The following is an 18566-nucleotide window of genomic DNA, read 5'->3' as shown; positions in this document are numbered from 1 at the left end:
CCGCGTACTGACATTAGAATCGCCCCATCCTTAACTCCGCGTGCATCCCATCTCCCGACCGCATGGTCCCAAACCTATCACCGCCATTTTCCCTTAATATCTCATCTCTACCATCATCATAACCCCACGAACGAATCATCCATCATTATCCCCGGAAGATTCCATCATCTCACTAGCATCGCCGCCTGGATTGCATCATCTCATTACCATCGCCACTTGGATTTCACCATCCATCATCATCATCGACGCTGCTGCAACCAGGCCTGTGCACTGGCCTAGTCATCGCCGAACAACGCACGATATCGCATTCAAAGACATTCACCTCTTTCCGGCCTTCATCGCCTTCAGGTCTCCAATACGATCATCGGCCATCTTGTAAGCCATAGAAATTTCATTAAACAGTGAGTTTTCAATTACTCCTTTCGTACATTATTTATTCCTTCATTTAATTATTCCCAAACTAACATCTCCTAATCAATCGGGAATCTCCCATTCCCGTTGGTGCCGAAACAATCTTCTTATTAATTTAAACTCCTATCTCCGGCGGTGTTCGTCAGCGCCATTTTGTATTTGGCTGCTGGCGAACACTTCCTTTGAGACATTCTGTAACTTCTTTCCTTCCGAAATTTGTTAGGAGATTCTTGGATTGTTAGTGTCCAATGAATGAATTCCATTGTTCGTTCATTTTCTTTTGTTACTCATTGATAGTGTGAGTACCTATGCCACAGAAGGGCTATTAGTTACTTCATGTTCATTTGTTATTTATCATCCAAATTTAATTCAAACTTTGATGTGGTTTTTTAAGGCTTTGCCGGGTACAGTAAAATTAATCTCACGCCCGGTGAAAATAAATGTTCCGCACGTATTTCTGCAACGATCTGATCTGGCAAAACCGAAAACATGGCAATCTGCTTCCCCGTCCAGGAAACGCTTCCCACTCGTACGAACTGACATGTTATTGCAGACGTCACGCCAACCTGTCTACCATTTTAATATCCGTTTGGATTTAAAATGAAAAAAAAATGATAAACTCGTTATACATTAATTCGACATTACACGCGACTGAGGTAAACAATCGCACAAAATTATTTGCAGTTAAAAAAAGAAAGAAGAGAATGAATATCACACAAGGCAACACAAATGGAATTAGACAAAAACCCACCTAAATTCTTATTTGATCGAAACAATAAAACTAAGTTACTTGCAGGTACTACATTTTAATTGATAATCTGGTCGAATTATTGGGTAATTCATTAGTCATTTTTATGAAATGCCAGTTGACATAAATATGTTCATATGAGGTAATGTAATTATTAACTACTAGTCTAGCAAACCGACCGTATATGTATCTATATACATATAAAAGCAGAGAGCCAGTAACCGTAAAGTTTAAACAAAAATAAGAGTAAAAGTCCAGAAAAAGAAGGAAAACACGCATAGGGCCGGAGATAAGATATATATACAGACAAACATAATGGATCTGATTTTTGTTACCAACTAATAATGTTAGTATTAAAAATATGACGTACGGAAATGTTATCTTGTGAGAAATATAATGTAGTTTGCGAAATAAAGATCAGATTTGTATTTTAATGAAGCAAAGTTGAGAAATTACGATTTTACGTTTAAAACAAACTGATTTTAGACCAAAATAAAAAAAATTATGTTTCAGGAAAAAATCAAGATAGAAACCTCGTCCTGGTGGCACTGAATATATGTATACTAACTACTTGGTAAATGTTATATTGCAATATCTAGCTGCCAAATTTGGACACACTAATTTTGACATAATGAATAAGAAATCAATTAAAATTATTAATTTGTTTAATAGGACCGCTAAAACGTATATACAGATATTAAATTTTTTTCGCAAAATCTAGTGTATACTTTACTAGATAAGTAGTTGGCATATAAACGGGTAAGCATTAGTTTGACCAAAATTGGTAAAATAAAAATGCAGCAGTATAAATGGTTAAAGGATGGGATTGAGAAAATCCCCTTGTGGCACGCCGCTTGTACTGGTCTAATATCTGAGTACTCGCTGTCGAATCTCACTCTTCTGCAGTGGTTAGTTAAAGAGGATTCCAGGATAAAATAACAAGGATTATTATAAAATTTAAGATTTGTTTTAAGCATTTATTCCATCAGACATACGACACACTATTAAAAAACTACCTTCACGAAAAGCTCGAGGTTATGATCTAATTACAAAACAAAATTTTCCCCACAGAGGCTTACTATACTTAACATACATATACAACACTGTACTCAGGAACACATATTTTCCATTGCAATCGAAGTTCTCTATAATTAAAATGATTCATAAGCCAAATAAACCATCTGATCTTCCAAATTCCTATCGACCCATTAGTCTCCTTTCTATCCTTGCCAAAATACTAGAAAAACTACTTCTCCGACGATTACTGTCAATAATTGAAAATTCTAATATTATTCTAGATCATCAGTTTGGGTTCCGCACATTTCACTCGACAACTCAATAATTACATCGTGTTTGCTGACAATATAGCCTCTTCCCTCGAACAAAAACAGCATTGCTTGGGTGTCTTTCTTGATTTAGAACATGCCTTCGATCGAGTCTGGCACTCGGGCTTGCTTTGGAAACTGAGGAACATCCTCCCTCATACGTACTATCTTATACTGAGATCTTTTCTGACGGATCGATTTTGTCGAGTCCGTCAGGGAACTGAATTCTCACCTTATATACGCATAAGGGCGGGTGTTCCTCAGGGAAGCATACTTGGCCCTTTTCTATTTTCCATATACACTGCAGATATTCCTACACACGTTAATATTTCGACACCCAAATTCGCTGATGATACAGCGATTCTTACACGCAATTCGGAACCCTTAACACTCAACACTACAACAACACCTGAATGAATTGACAATATGGTTCACAAAGTGGAGAATAAAGGTAAACCTAACAAAAAGCACACAGATCAATTTTACCTTACGTAAAAATGTCTGTCCTGCGGTGAGTATAAATGGAATTCCATTGCCTACCACTGACCTTGTGCGTTATCTTGGACTTTTCATGGATAAACGACTGACTTGGAATTCCCTTACAGGACTGAAAAGACAGCAAACAAACCGACGTTATAAATTGGTAAAAAGACTACTCGACTCACGATCAAAATTAGACCTTGAAAATAAACTTTTAATTTACAAGACAATGATTAGACCTCTCTGGGCGTACGGTTGTGAAGTGTGGGGCTCAATCCAATCTAAAATTCTCCGTCAAATTATAAATGCTCCTTTTTACGTTTGAAATTACACTATCCATAAAGACCTACACATCACGTTTGTACGTGAACTCATCAAAACCCGATATAAAAAATTTCATCAATCACTGAACACACACAGTAATCTATTCGTACGAAATTTATCACTTCCAACCCTACCTGAAAATCCTCCAAGACGATTGAAGCAAAAGTGGCCCCGAGACCTTCCCATTGTGTGAAGACTGAACAAGATATTAGTGTGAAGGAGTGTTACCACTGGGCAACTTCTCCTACAAGAGCCTCAAATGATAATTCAACATATACGAACATATTTACTTAATACATCACTTGTAGTTGTAAATACCAAATAAATGTAATAAAAAAAATGTTTTACAAATATTGAGAAAGTGTTAATTCCCTTCTTTTTACTCAAATTCTTAGAAAAATTCTTGAAATTTTAATTTGTTCGTTTAATTTAATTATTACGTTTTCCGTTTTACTTTTAGGTTCGCTTTTCAAAACTTCACGGTACAGAAGGGTAAGCTGAGGCCATTCATCAAAAAGTAATTTATCACCATTTCTTCAGAAAATAAGGCTAATCTAAACTGTAATCCCCGCAAATCCAAACAATAAATTTCATCCTAGTTTAGCTTAATCTATTATGATACTAGACGTCCATTGGGCTTTTGTTTAATTTCACTGTGAAATAAGAAAATATGTTTGAAAATGTCTCTTTTTATGTTATTTTACTGTTTTTTTATTTCACACTTTTTAGTATCATTTATTTAAAATTGAATTATTCATGCGTTCTCTTGCGTGGAATACAAATTCCATATTTTATAGCCACGGTTGACGGGGAATTCTAATATATGTTACTTCCCTCAATCTGGTTGAGAGTAATAGCATCGGGTATGAGTTAAACAAATATTGCGCTTTTGTTTAATAATAAATCTGTATAAATAATAAAAAATAGTTATGAGTTTTATAGTTTCAATAAGGATTTTATTTCCAAATCTATCAATTAAAACAATAAATCGAATAATGTTGCATTTCAATACAACAGTTTATAAAACAGTCATAAGAACTTGGATAAATTATGGAATCTCTCTTCTTCTCACCGAAGTGGAATTTTTCCCGCCTCTTCAACGAATCGGATCGAAGGGAGAGAAAAATCAAATAAGTTCTGACCGCGTGGATAAAAAGTCACACGTCGCACAGGAGAGGGAAGGTGGATTTTTGAAGTGTCGCTTGAATTTTTAAAAAAGATCCTGTTCGGAACCTATCCAGGATCGGATTTCACACTGTTGAATTAATAATTGATTAAATCCACCTGTAGGAAAACAGCTCTTGACAATGGCCTTTCAGGATTTACACAGGGCCAATGTCCAATTCCGTCGTGTGAACATCATTTCACTTTCTTTTTTTTTTTCTTTTTTAAAGAAAAACCAGGAATTTTCTATCCAAGTGAACTTGGTTGTTTTCGTTTTAGCAAAACGCCTTTCTATAAAACAATTGAAAGTACATAAATACAGCACCGATTCTTTACAAAATGGCTTATTAAGCAGTTTGCAACAAATAGAGAAGACATGGTCGAGGGATCAGGCAAGGATGTTTGCTGAGCCCGTTACTTTAAGTGCCACAATGTGAATTAATCTAAATTGTCTTAGATTGTCTTAGCCTTGCGTATTGTCTTTTTATCTTTTAACTTTATGAATTAAATAATATAAAATATATTGTTAAAACAGAACTCTTTCCAGGCTTAGAACTTTGAAACAGGTTAAAACTTATAAATATTGAAAACGAAACGTTTAACATGTATTTGTTAAATTTAAACAATGTTTGTAAATCCCAGGCCCTGAAGATGATCTCAATAAAGATCGAAACGTTGGCACGATAAAGCAAATGTTTTTCTGAAACCTACATCACACCAGACCGCATCTCACGATTTCTGAATAATTATTTAAAATAGAGTTAAATTTCCCTTCCTTCATACTAAATCTTTTAAAAACTGGTAAATTTAAAATTTGTAAAACAACAAAATTCGCAACCCAGATAGAAAAAATTACGGTAGAGCTTGGAAAATTTCGTAACAGCTCCTTCGTTTAATAAGCGTTTAATAAGAAATTATAAAACTCAAATTTAACCTTTTAAAAAACATAAAAATAAAAAATTCAACTTAAAAGTCAAACAAAATACACAAAGAAGATTAAATAAGCATAGTGAACTACTAAAGCAGAAAAATTTACGTTGAATTTTTTTTTTCGAATTTGAGGTGTAGAAGCACCCGACGAACTTTGTCGTGCGAGTAGTGAATCACCCTGTATATAAATGAATTGTGATAATTCTCCGCGGCGACTACGTTCTGATAAACCTATAATTTCGTCTTTACCGATTAATTCGTGATCGTAATGTGCTGTTCTGTCAGAAATCTTTAAAGCTTTTTCGGTGTAATTAAAATCTATTCATCAGAAATATTAACATTATTATGTCAATACCAACTGAATTCTGACCCACTTTGCTAATGTAAAACTGATTCAGTGTGTCTGTGTGTAAATCCCATGGGAAAACTCAGTGAAGATAACAAAATGCTGACATGCGTTTGTCTGAAATACCAGTCTAGACCAACGAACAGACTAAAACCACCAAATTACACATAAATAAATGTTTAAACTTTCCAGGAGATAAGCACATATTATTATGAATGAAAATAATTAATCATTATTATATAAATATTTCAGATAATTTACGTTTAAATGAGGTTTTAACCGATAAAAATGAATTAGTATAATTAATATTTTATTTAATTAAAAATTGTAATTTATACTGCGTACACATTTTCTCTACATTTTCGTATCTTATTATTTAGTTCATTATATTAAAATTTGCTCTGTTTGGTTTCCATATAATGATTTCCAAAATTCTAAATTTGATGATGTTTTTTTGGTAGATTATAAGAGCTCTACAATGATTTTTCTTTGTTTAACAACGTTTAGTTTTTTTACAATATAAAATTAGTGGAATGCTTATATGACCATTTAAATCCTAAGACTTTCTTTTACAGAAGAAAGTAATTATAATTTAGTGATTTTCTTAAATAGTTGCCGAATAGTTTGCAAGATTATTAAGCTTCGTTTAAAATTGTCGCACAATATTTTGAAATAAATCAATAATATTTTTTAAAAATATGATGGTTCGTCCAGGTATCAGACATGAAGCTGCGGATAGTAAACTGTATTATTATTAACAAAAAAAGCTTTCATCTCAAATTGTTCGGCTTCTTTGTGATGGAAATTTTACGAGAAATTAAGTTTCTCCCTTTAAGAATTTTCCACGGCTTTTATTTCGCAATTTAGCTCAGCCCTGAAAGAAGAACCGCACTGTTTTTCTTTCTCGAATTCGACTTCTTGAAAGCACAGAAATCAAGTTGAAATATCTAAACTGAACAGCTTGCTTGATTAAGTTTTATAGTATGTAAGAACTTAATTGAATGGTTTACATTCATGAACACTATAACAATTGTTTGTAATAATATTTATTTTCAATATTTACCAAATATTTACCAAAATGTCATATGTGTAGATGTGTTCTAACTTGTCTAACATTTCGTAAGTCTGGAAATCCCTTATTTGAGACTGGTAATACGTGATTGCATGCTCATTGTACCGAGAAAAAAAATTTGCAAGAATTTTCTCAAATAACATCTATTTGACGTTCAGGATGTAGCTCATTAAAACGTGATTAAAAATCTGGTTAAAATTTCGGTCCACTTTTCCAACAGCAGAATAATCTTCAATCATTCTTTGTAATGTAGGAGACATTTTTACAATTTGCAACAGTAACATTATGTAGTAGTAGCGCCACTCTACAATGCTACCAGAAGATAGAGAAACTATTGGATCTCCTAAATAACTAATTTGAATATTCAGAATTCTTTTGAACTGTAAAAAAATTGATCTGTAGTCAGTTTCGATCGGTTGTTCAAATGTAATCGTGAGTGATCAAACGAATTTGCTCTTGCAATTTATGTACCATTTATTTGTGTAGCTAAATCTACATAGTGATAGAAATATATCAGATAATACAATCATATCTCAAGGAGATATTTTTTTTTGCAGTATACCAGTGATCGGGGACTTACGAAAAGAAGTGTTTTCAGGTGTACCACATGGGTAAATACTCGCTCCGGTGTGGTACACAATTTTTACTTCTAACATGTTCACTAATGAGAATGTGCATACTGCCACATACTACTAATACGACTAACTAATTAAAAGAACAGACTCATAACAAAAGATTTAAAATGCTTTACTACGTACCGTACCGACAATAAAATTTTTTATTAAAATCAAAACTTTCGACATATAAATACTTACTCAAATCTAAATGAGTGTATGGTTGCCAAGTTTACGGATCGGCCAAATATTTAAATTTTCAAAGATAACAAATTTTCTGGTTAAATTCCGCCCCGATATCGAATACTCTTGGAGTGTGAATGTGACCAGACTATTATGTTTGTATGATGTACATATTTATTGTATGTCTAATGTCTTCTTTGTAGTTTACTACCTGCGGTAGAAATGAGATACTGACATTTTTGAACATCGACATTCATACAAAAAAAAAAAAGAGTTAGAAATAGATCGAGATGCTCAAATAGCTGCAGAGCGAAAAATGCGAATGAAAGACGAGGAAAAGAAATACAAACACGCAAAGGGCCGGCTGACCTAAGCTGTTTTTCGACCCCAAAATTCTCACATTATATATATAATGTTTTCAATCGAAGATTTTACGACAAACTATTTTTCCGCCTCCTTTTCTAAACAATAGAATACACAGATTTTCAAATGCCAACTGTTTTTTCCTTCTACAAACGTTTTCGCCGTCGACGGATGAAAAGAATATGGGTAAGAGACCTCTTAAATGATCAATCCAAAACGCTATCAAAGGATAGCATTCTCTATAATGACAATTTTTATCTCATTTCAAAATTAAATCAAATCTGTTGTAAATTATACATGTACCGTTGTAGATATACACGAAGATAGGCATGAAGTAAAAAAATAGTATTTCATGATAGATTTTTATTAAAGATAGAATTAGGACAGAAACAGGATGTAATTTATAAATAATCCATTATGTTTAGTGGCCTAATTGAGCAAATTACTTCTTTCAATTAATTATTCTTTTTATGTAAGGTCTTTGTCCGGTCCCGAAGGTCGTGGGTTCGAATCCCGCTCGTGACACTAACTTTTTCATCTCAACCAAGACCTTACCTAAAAAGAATAATTAATTGTAAAATATATTAGCTGGGCAAAGTCAAAATTTAGTAAATGTATTCATACATTGTTAAAAATTAACATAATTTGTGATTGATATCCGCATAGTTTGCCTGGGCAAACTTAAAATCCACAAGTTTTTTAAAAATTTTATAAAAATAAATAATTAATTTATAAGTGATGTTGAAGCTAATACTTGTTACCAGACCCTCAGTTTATCCTGTAAAATATAATACATATTGTTTATATATATATATATTGCTTTTACATTTTTTCGTTGTAGTATTAATCTCAAATTCTGAAACTATTCATTAGAAAACATTGCTATTTTTTGTTTTCACGTATTTCAGTTCTGGTGATTAATTATGCTAAACAATCTTAACAGGTCATAGATTTGTTGTATATTTGTTTGTTCGCATATAAACACGTCATAATGTATATATGTCATAATTTCCAAATGAATACTGAAGCTGAACGGTTGTGAACAGATGCCATATTTATTGTTCAAAATATCAATTAATAACTGTATATACAAAAATAATAGTGTGTTGAAAATAAATTCATTTAAAAAAAAGATTTGCCTAAAAAAATTAAAAGGATACTAAACCCGAAAGTAATGCGATTAAAAGACTCCACGTTATAATTGTGCAATTAATAACAATTAGTACGACCGTTTACGAGTTTTTTATACGTGTATATCTTTATTTTCTAAACGAATCTTGCAATTTCCTCATATCAAATTAAAACAAGAATTAAAATTTTAAATAAAAAACGTGGAATTTTTGTTTGATGTACTATTCCAACTGAAAAGAAACCTGCCAAATAATGATCAGAAGTTGGTTGTTATAGAATAGTTTTGATTAATTAAATTTAATAATTGTAAAATAAGCACTAAAAAACGCTTGTGATGTTGGAATAAATTAAGTTAATAAATTAACTGTTTACACGGTCTGTCTGCACTAGCAAAAAAAGGCTGTTGTGTTAAAAGACCGTTGCCATTGTTTTTAGGTTGTTCTGCAGTATTTACTAACTGACTTGATTATAAGTTCAGTATGGTTTGTTTAAACATAAACTGCGCAATTTTTCTAAGGGAATTGAATTTGTAATTGTAAGTATATCAAGTATGCAAATTTCTCGTGGTATTTCTTTAAAAACCTTCTGGTCCTGTTTCCTTAGAAAGCCGTAGCCAATTCACGTCTGAGGAATGCAGATCTTATAAAACCACCAAAAAATTATTCAAAATATTTGACGTTGTAATTTTGATATTGTTTACAAAACATTTTTTCATAAAAATCCAGTGTTATTAGTGTGCACGTTTGAATTTTTTATTTAGTGCTAAAGGTGTGTCTTCTGCAGTGCTTTTTTATTCATTTGTCTTGCTTTATACTGCGGTCATAATAAAAAATTGTAAGTATATCAACTATGCAAAATATCTCGTAGTATTTCATTTAGAAACTTGTTAGTCGTGCTTTCTTAAGAACTGTTGCCACGTTCTGCACGTCTGAAGGATCCAGCGTCTTATAAAACTTCCAAAAGAAATATTTTCAATATAAAAATTTGGCATAAAAATTTTTGTAAAGTTTAAATAAGCTGTTTTGTCATTGGATCTAGTTTTGTTGATATGCACGTTTGAATTTTACTACTAATTTTAATATTACATTTCTACATACTGGTCAAACGGCAAGAAAATTTCTGTATGATCATAATTAAAATTGTAAGTAATACCATAGTTAAAATTGTAAGTACAGTAAACTATTTCATTTGGAAAATTTTTGTCTTGCTTTTTGATGAACTGGTGCTAAAGTCTGCACGTCTGAATGATGCAGACTTATAAAGACTCCAAAAAATTTATTTCCAAGAATAAATTAAAAATGTAATGGTAGGCGGTTTATTAGATCTTAGAGGTTCAAAAGATATAATTTTAGGGAAATTTTTTTTTTTTTTTTGGTATATTTTTTAGTACTCACGAGGGATGTCCTTGTTGTCGGGACGAGGCTTCTCGAGGGTGTCACCGTGAACTTCATGCCGACTTTTCTCTCTTCCGCCGTTATCTTCATCAGAGGCCTTTGAAGAAGTGTCGCATGGCTCTACTGCAGTGTAGGGCCCGCGCTATACTGCGGGTAGGTGCTCCCCTCCGCCCCTCAAATCCTCTATCCTGCTCCGAACTTTACCCCCGAGCCGCCCCCACTAGACCGCCCCCGAATAGCACAGCAATTGTGTACTGAATCGTCGTAACAACCGTTTAAACGGCACCGGAGATGCCGGAGGCCGAGGCGGTTATGGGCGGACGTCTATATCCGAAAGGCGGCGGGCCCTCTTCAAATATATCCCGTCTCGGATTTATGGCCAGGTTTATAAATAATTTTGCGGTGATGACTGGATCCGATAAGACGTTAAATGTCACTTTTAGATTTAAACTCAACGCTTGTAAAATTGTTAAGCATGTATTGATATACCGAAAGATTCATGGCTAATATTCGAACGCCAAAAATTCATGATCAATTCTACCAGTCAATAGACTACAAATATTACACGCGATTGTGGTTAATAACTTCATCAGCCGGTAGGTAACACATTTTTTACATATTTGCTATAATTTTCGAACCGATAGCTGCACGAGATCAAGTTGAACTAGCCGAACAGGTCCATCCATTCCCCAACTCGCAACTCGCCCCTCAACCGGTAGGTGAACGGCCAAAAACAGGTAAAAACACATACTTTATCTCATATTTCTGGTATTTGACATATTTTATTACATTCAGAATATATTTTTACATATTTGGTACAATTTTCGAACCGATAGGTTCACGAGATCAAGTTGAACTAGCCGAACACATCCATGCCCCAACTCGCCCACTCGCAACGGTAGGTGAACGTCTCAAAACAGGTAAAAACACATACTTTTTCTCATATTTCTGGTATTTTACACATTTTATTAGATTCAGAATATATTTTGACATATTTGGTACAATTTTTGAACCGATATCTATACGAGACCAAGTTGAACTAGTGGAATACATCCATTCCCCAATTCGCAACTCGCCGCTCAATCGAACTGTCTGAATTTTTGATGTCACTAAATAAACGTTACAAAAAATGCTACAGTATTTGAAAAGTAAAACCAAATACCAAACTTTTTGTTTTAAAAGTTAAATAAAAGCAGATATTTGACTGTATAATCAGTTGGACGCTATCACCGAGCCACCAAATTTATTGAGACGGTAGACTGTGTCTTAATCGCATTCCACGTTTGAAGAGATTAAGCTTTTATTATAGTTATACCACTGTTGGCATCAAATGTAAGAAAATATAGAACTTATGATTCTTTAATTACCTTTAATTGATTAGGGATGTTGTTTTGTGACACAATCGTTGCCTTTACTTATACAGCTTAGATCAAATTTGACCTCCACACTACCTTAATTGTTGGCGATGTGCATTATGTGTACTGCTGCCATCAAATGTAAGAAGATGAACCATCTCAATCCCACCGTTTCGTCCCATTATACGAGCTGTTTGATTGTGATCCTGCTGTTTGCATTAATTTTACGAGGTTTTGAGACTACCAAATTTAATGTATAATTGAAAATGTTATTGTGGTCCGACTAGTGCCATGAAATATAAGAGGATGTGGGATTGGGATATTGAGATGTGATACCTTCTTCGACAAGGGTTGGAGGGTTGGGATGCCACCGTTGCCAAAATTGCCACAAACAAAGATAAAAGATGACGAGTGGTAATCCCACTGTTTCGACCAATTGTATGAGTTATTGGGTTGTGGTCTTATTATTACTACTGTTCTTACTAATTTATGAGGATGCTATGATTGACTCTACGTAATTCACCGCCTAATTGAAAATGTTATATCGCGGTCAGACTCCTGTCATGGAATTTAAAAGGTTAGGATGAGATATCACCGCCCTCTTCAATTATAGTTGTAGGGTTGAGGTGCCACCGTTGTCATTAAATATAAAGGTAGTTTGGATCTCCATACTGCCATAATTTTTTTGGCGATGTTAAATTGTAATCATCCCTACGAGTTGTTCTTGGTGTTTTTATTCATTTATGAAGATGTGTTAGGTCTACCGAATTTATCGTCTGATTGAAGATGTTAGATTGTGTGGTCCCACTGCTGTATTAAATTTAAGAGGATCTCAATTACGGTATATGATACCATCTTCCTTTTCCATTAGGGTTGTCTGATGCCACCGTGACCTCGTGTTGTTACCACTGTTGACATCAAATGTAACATGGGACTATGATCTCTGAAGTTACCTGGGTTGTTTCCAATGTTGACACCAAAGTATGAGGATGATGCGTTTAGTAGCTTATCTCAGGCATAATTGTTTGTGAATGTTAAAATTGTAATCACACTGTTGTCATTAAATATAATAGGATGAATATTGGTGATTCCACCATTCCTGCTGACTGTACGAGCTGTTTGATTGTTATTCTGCTGTTTCGACTAATTGTACTTGGCAGTGTTGTGTTTGTACCATCGTAATCAATTAAATAGGGTTAAGTTGTTATAAAATAATAAAAAAATATTTCACAGCCTTTATCTAAACTAGAACGGCTTAAAAACGAGCCGTTCGATGGCTTTGAAGATTATGTCAAAATAGAGAAATTTCCTGTTATGAAAGTTATGAAAACTTTTATCTCAAACGCGTATAAATCTCTACAGGCAGGCTTGAAAATACATTCGGGTTTCAAAAAAACCACTAAACAACATTTTTCTCGACGTGGATTTTATATCAAACCTAATTTAAAGAAGAAATGTGACGGTAAATAAATAAAACTAAAACTATTCGTGATTTTTATGTGTTTTTTTCTGAGACGGAGTTATTTTTGCAGTCTGATTCTCTCTTATTTACATGAAAATAATCCTTTTCCTTAAACATGAAAAGTATGTTTAAAAAAATTTTAAATCAAAATGCTTAAACTTTTTTTAAATTTAAAGTTTTGTATAAAATTAACATACATGTCAATCCTTGGAAGTTAAATACAATTCTATCATTAAAAAAGAAATTAATAAAATATATTGAAAGGCATGAGTATTAATAGTAGGTTTAAAAATACAGAAACACATTCATACCGAAACGAAAGAAAGATACTAAGAATAAAAGGCTGGTGTTGAGTATGGAAATGGTCTTTACTGGCGTGGATCCAAGGGTTTTTGACAGTGACAAGTGACGTTTTGCGTCTTATCGGAACCGCCTCATCAGAGAAAATGATTTATAGTAATGAATACACACACAGGTGTACACAAAAATGCGTGCAAACATATACACAGGTGTCCACTTTATTCGGGATCAAACGGTTGGGAATAACACGATGAATGAAAACAAATATAATTTTATTAATAAATACTTTTTTGCTGTGTTCTTGAACTGTGTCAAGATGTTTTCGACCTCTTGATATGCGCCTTGTTCTGTGCGTATTTTATAAGAAAATATTTTTTAAATTAGTTTAAAAACATAAAATATATAAATATTACATTAATTATAACCCATTAGTTTTCGGGGTCCGATTGACCAAATAATTTCTTTCATTTAATCTTTAATAAATTCAATTAACCTTTAGGTAAGGTATTGGTTGAAATAAAAAAGCCAGTGTTAAGAGCGGGATTCGAACTCACGAACTTCGGCTTGATACGCCGCTACTCTACCACTTGAACTATCGTGACCTCGATCCACTCGGACACAAACTTCCCGTCTCAACCCACCCTAATTTATTATAATTACATTTAAATTACCAAAAGACAGAAATCGAGAGAGTGAGAGAGAGAGAGAAAGGGAGAAAGAGAGAGAGAGAGAGAGAGAGAGAGAGAGAGATGGTGTGAGGATGTTGTTGTTGTTGTTCCTTCTATTTTTTTGAGAACCAGATATCAATCTCCTGTACTCTCTCTTTCTCCTTTTCTCTTCCTCTTTCTCTCTTTTTTTTCACTGTTTCATATTTCTCTCCCTCCCTCTATCTCTCTTTCTCTCTCTCACTTCATCTCTCCCTCTCTTTCTCTCACATAAACACACACACGCGCGCGCCACGCTGTGAAAAGATTATTAAAGTATGAAGCAGCTTGTGCCATAGCCAATGTTGTTCCTAATTGCATAAAGGCTAAAGAGAAATTGGCGGTCTATTGAGAAAAATAATGATTCTTTTTTAAGAGGACTTATCTGGACTTATGATTGAGTTGATGGGAACGAGGAAGCCTTTGGCCTAGTCGGAACAATACTGCTTTGCTTAATGAGCGGCATTCTTTATCTGTTAGGGGAAGAAATTATACGATCCCTACCTTGTTTATCTGCAGTCTGCTGGAAAACTGGTTTTCAATGGGTCGAAGAGTACTAGGAAACAAGGGAAATGAACTTACATAAGGGCCGACAAAGTCTTCCTGACTCTCTCAAGAATGTTCAGAAATGTTTAGACCAGGTATGTACGCAAGATGGTAAGACGGAAATTTCCAGTGAATTAGCCAACCCAAGTGATGACGAATACAAATTTATATCATTAACCGCAGATATGATTACCGAAAGAAAGCCAACCCAACCCTCACTCTGCGTGTAGCGCCGCTTAGTAGTGCTTGCCTCGTAATTAACAGACGGCAATTAAACTCCATGCCTGTGAGATCATGGTAACACAAACGTTGAGTGGCCATGAAAAACACGACATACCAATCTCGAAATAATGACGAGGAAAGCAACCTAATCAGGTATGCTGAGATCGCAAGTTTTAAGTTTGACATTTTTTACGAAGGTATTTAGACTACGAACTTATATGAGGTTATACGTGCCGTTGTTTTTTGAAAAAAAAATTATAATATGCCATGTTTGAATGCAGGGCCCCTGGATTCGAACTCGGGGCCTTCACCTTAACGTGATGAACGCCGTATAAGCGCCTAAAGCGTCGTGGGCACCATCGTTTGAAATTTTGAAGTTTGACGTTTTCAATAATTAAGTAAGTTCCAATGTTTAAATAGAAAAAATTGTAGATAATGAATCTAAACAAAACTGATCTTTTATTTCTATTTCTATTTTATCTATTAAAAATGTAAAATGAGTGTTTCTTATTATTCATATTATTATTCAGAAATCGTGAGATGCGGTCTGGTGTGATGTAGATTTCAGAAAAACATTTTCTTTATCGTGCCAACGTTTCGATCTTTATTGAGATCATCTTCAGGGCCTTGTGTTGTCTGCATTTCAACAAAAAGGTTCTCTGACTGATAGCCGATGCGAGTTTCTTCTCATTGTTGGCGATGTCCTTCAGGATACTTTTTGCTTCGTGTCGATAAGTAGTTGAAATTTGTTCATAGAATCCCATATTCTTCGTTCTTCTCGTGTAGAAATGTGTGGTGATTAGTGACCGTTAATCGATGATTATTCAGAAATCGTGAGAAAAAGTTTCGATCTTTATTGAGATCACCTTCAGGGCCTTGTGTAGTCTGCATTTCAACAAAAAAACAAAACGTTGGCACGATAAAGAAAATGTTTTTCCGCAACCTACATCACACCAGACCGCATCTCACGATTTCTGAATAATCATCGACTAACGTCACTAATCACCACACATTCATATTATTGTTATGAATAAAATGTCATATATGTAACTTTTTATATGCTACGTAGAATGTGATAATATTTAGACGATATTACCCAGTCGTTTTATCCTTTTTACAACTTTTGTGACGGAAGTGATAACACGGGTCATTGCTGGTGAAAATTGACTACTTGACGTATAATCGGCCTGCTTCAAAACTCACCTTGATATATGTCTGAGTTACAAATATATTGACTTGACTTGGAAATATGTATGTTCAAATTTGAAAATGAACTATTATATTTTAATTAACAATCATTATCATAATATTTATCACAATTAACTATGGTACTTACAAAAACACACCAGATCGGTCAAGTGATAGTAGGTGCTCTCTTAAATTTAGCCGACTTTGCGAGTAATCATAAAAAAAAGCAAGCGTTTTGTCTAGTTCTTCCCGTCAAATTGAGTGCCGAAGCATAAAATTTCCTTCAGGTGAGTTCCTTTTTATTATATTCGCTGCTTGACCAGTGTCAGATGTTGCCGGCTTTTCTAATATGTACGACAGTCGGACGCAGGATTAAAAACTGAGTAAGTGTTTGGTCTGAGAACAAAATTTTCCAAACGAATGACCTCAACAACGAATAATCTACCTACCTCTTCCAAAAAAATAAATGTTGGTAACCGAGATATTGACAATAACCCATCATCATTAGCTGTTAATAGTGATATGACAAATGTTAATAGAAAAGCTTCTACATCATCCTCCGGTCATTTACTAACAACATCTACTCCTAATTTTATATCAACAAATAAATTTTTAAAAAATACAACCTTCCTCGTTCAAAAAAATAAGTAATAATTCAGATATCGTGAGATGCGGTCTGGTGTGATGTAGGTTTCAGAAAAACATTTTCTTTATCGTGCCAACGTTTCGATCTTTTATTGAGATCATCTTCAGGGCTCAAAGTGTTTGTCTTCTGTGTAATTGTGCCATCCCCAAAATAAGTAGCTTCATCTTATTTTACAAAAATAACAAAGAGGTTCTTGGGGAAAATAACAAATGACTGTATCATTGTTATAGTGAAACGTTTTGACGATTTACGTGTTTCAAGCTCAAAGGTGTGACATAAGCATCTGGCAGAATAGATCTAAATGTCACACATTTGAGCTTGAAATACGTAAATCGTCAGAACTTTTCACTAGAACAATGGTACAATCAGTTCTTATCTCTGACTCTGGATGTCTGGAATAATTTTCCTTAAGAACTTCTTTGATCAATCGAGGAAGGTTGTCTTTTTAAAATTATTTAGCTAGAAAAATAAATAGAAGAACTAGGTCTCAAAGTGTGAAAGGTTACCAAAATCTATCACTTCTCTTTTTAGGCCTCAAACCTGTACCAAATAATCGTAACATATTTATGATAACCCATCTCTATGGTTGTCGTAATTGCATAAAAGAACCGTTCAAAAATAAGCAAATTTGGCAATGTAAGCGCTGTCAAAATTTCGGACGTACTAATTCATGTACACAGGCCTATCTCAACACGTAAACAGTAACGAACATAATATGAATTTAAAAAAAGTAAAATGTATTTTAAAAGGAAGAATGAGCCAAGATGAAATTTTCAAAAAATATACATAAATCTATATAATGAAAATGTAAATTTACAAAAAATCCCATAGACTCTCATTCACTCTATCTATCTACCTATATATCCATATCTCCAAAGATATAATAATTCAATATTTAAATCCTTCTTGTAACCTTTTTCCAAACTTAGGAAAAATATTAATTTTCAACTCCTACCAATCAAGTTTATTGAGCTAAATGAAACCGATACTTTTCTTTGCTTGAAGAAGTTTGGCTTTAACTGGGTTTCTGTACTTCTTAAGTTAACAATTTTCAACTTTTCAACGACTTTTGTTTATCTTTAGAATTGATCAGTTTGTTTTATCGGTTCCTTCAAAAATTTCTTTTAGTAAGTATCACCCATTCCTTGAAACGAGAACTGACTTACACAACCGAGGAAACAGCATTTGTAACATCTTATAAATTCACTAATTTCGTGGTCCGCTTGAACAATTAATTAAGGTTTATAGTTGAGATAAAAAAGTCAATGGCACGAGCGGGATTCGAACCCACGATCTTCGGCTAGATACGCCGCTGCTCTACCACTTGAGCTAAGATAGACCTCGATCCACTCGGACACTAACTTCCCATCTCAACACCACCTTTTGGATTTTCCCTCCTTTTTGCCATTCTTACACTTTTTTGCCGCTTACACGACATTTGAAAAATGGCAAAAAGGAGGGAAAATCCAAAAGGTGGGGTTGAGATGGGAAGTATTTTTATAGTAATATTAAGTACTTATTATTCTAATATTTATTTGTGTTAAATTTCCGCGTTTCGCACGTTCAAATTGAGCGCCATTAAAAAAATCAGCTGATAATTGGAACGTCGCGTTGGCGGAGGTATCAGCGGTTCACTTTGGCAATTCATGTCGAGAGAC

General features: G+C 33.9%; 1 protein-coding gene across 1 annotated transcript in view; it reads right to left on the bottom strand.

Moving 5' to 3' along the window:
- Positions 1 to 10640, bottom strand: part of LOC106667777 — a 44757-nt gene extending 34117 nt beyond the window's left edge. Inside the window, exon 1 of the mRNA XM_024227541.1 lies at positions 10486 to 10640. Within this exon, the coding sequence (XP_024083309.1) occupies positions 10486 to 10575 (90 nt within the window). The 5' untranslated portion in view covers positions 10576 to 10640. The remainder of the gene's footprint in view (positions 1 to 10485) is intronic.
- Positions 10641 to 18566: the final 7926 nt, after the last annotated feature.

This window comes from Cimex lectularius, unplaced genomic scaffold (assembly GCF_000648675.2).
Source record: "Cimex lectularius strain Harlan isolate CLEC.00 unplaced genomic scaffold, Clec_2.1 scaffold87, whole genome shotgun sequence".
NCBI lineage: Eukaryota > Metazoa > Arthropoda > Insecta > Hemiptera > Cimicidae > Cimex > Cimex lectularius.
This window is presented reverse-complemented; position numbering and strand designations above follow the sequence as displayed.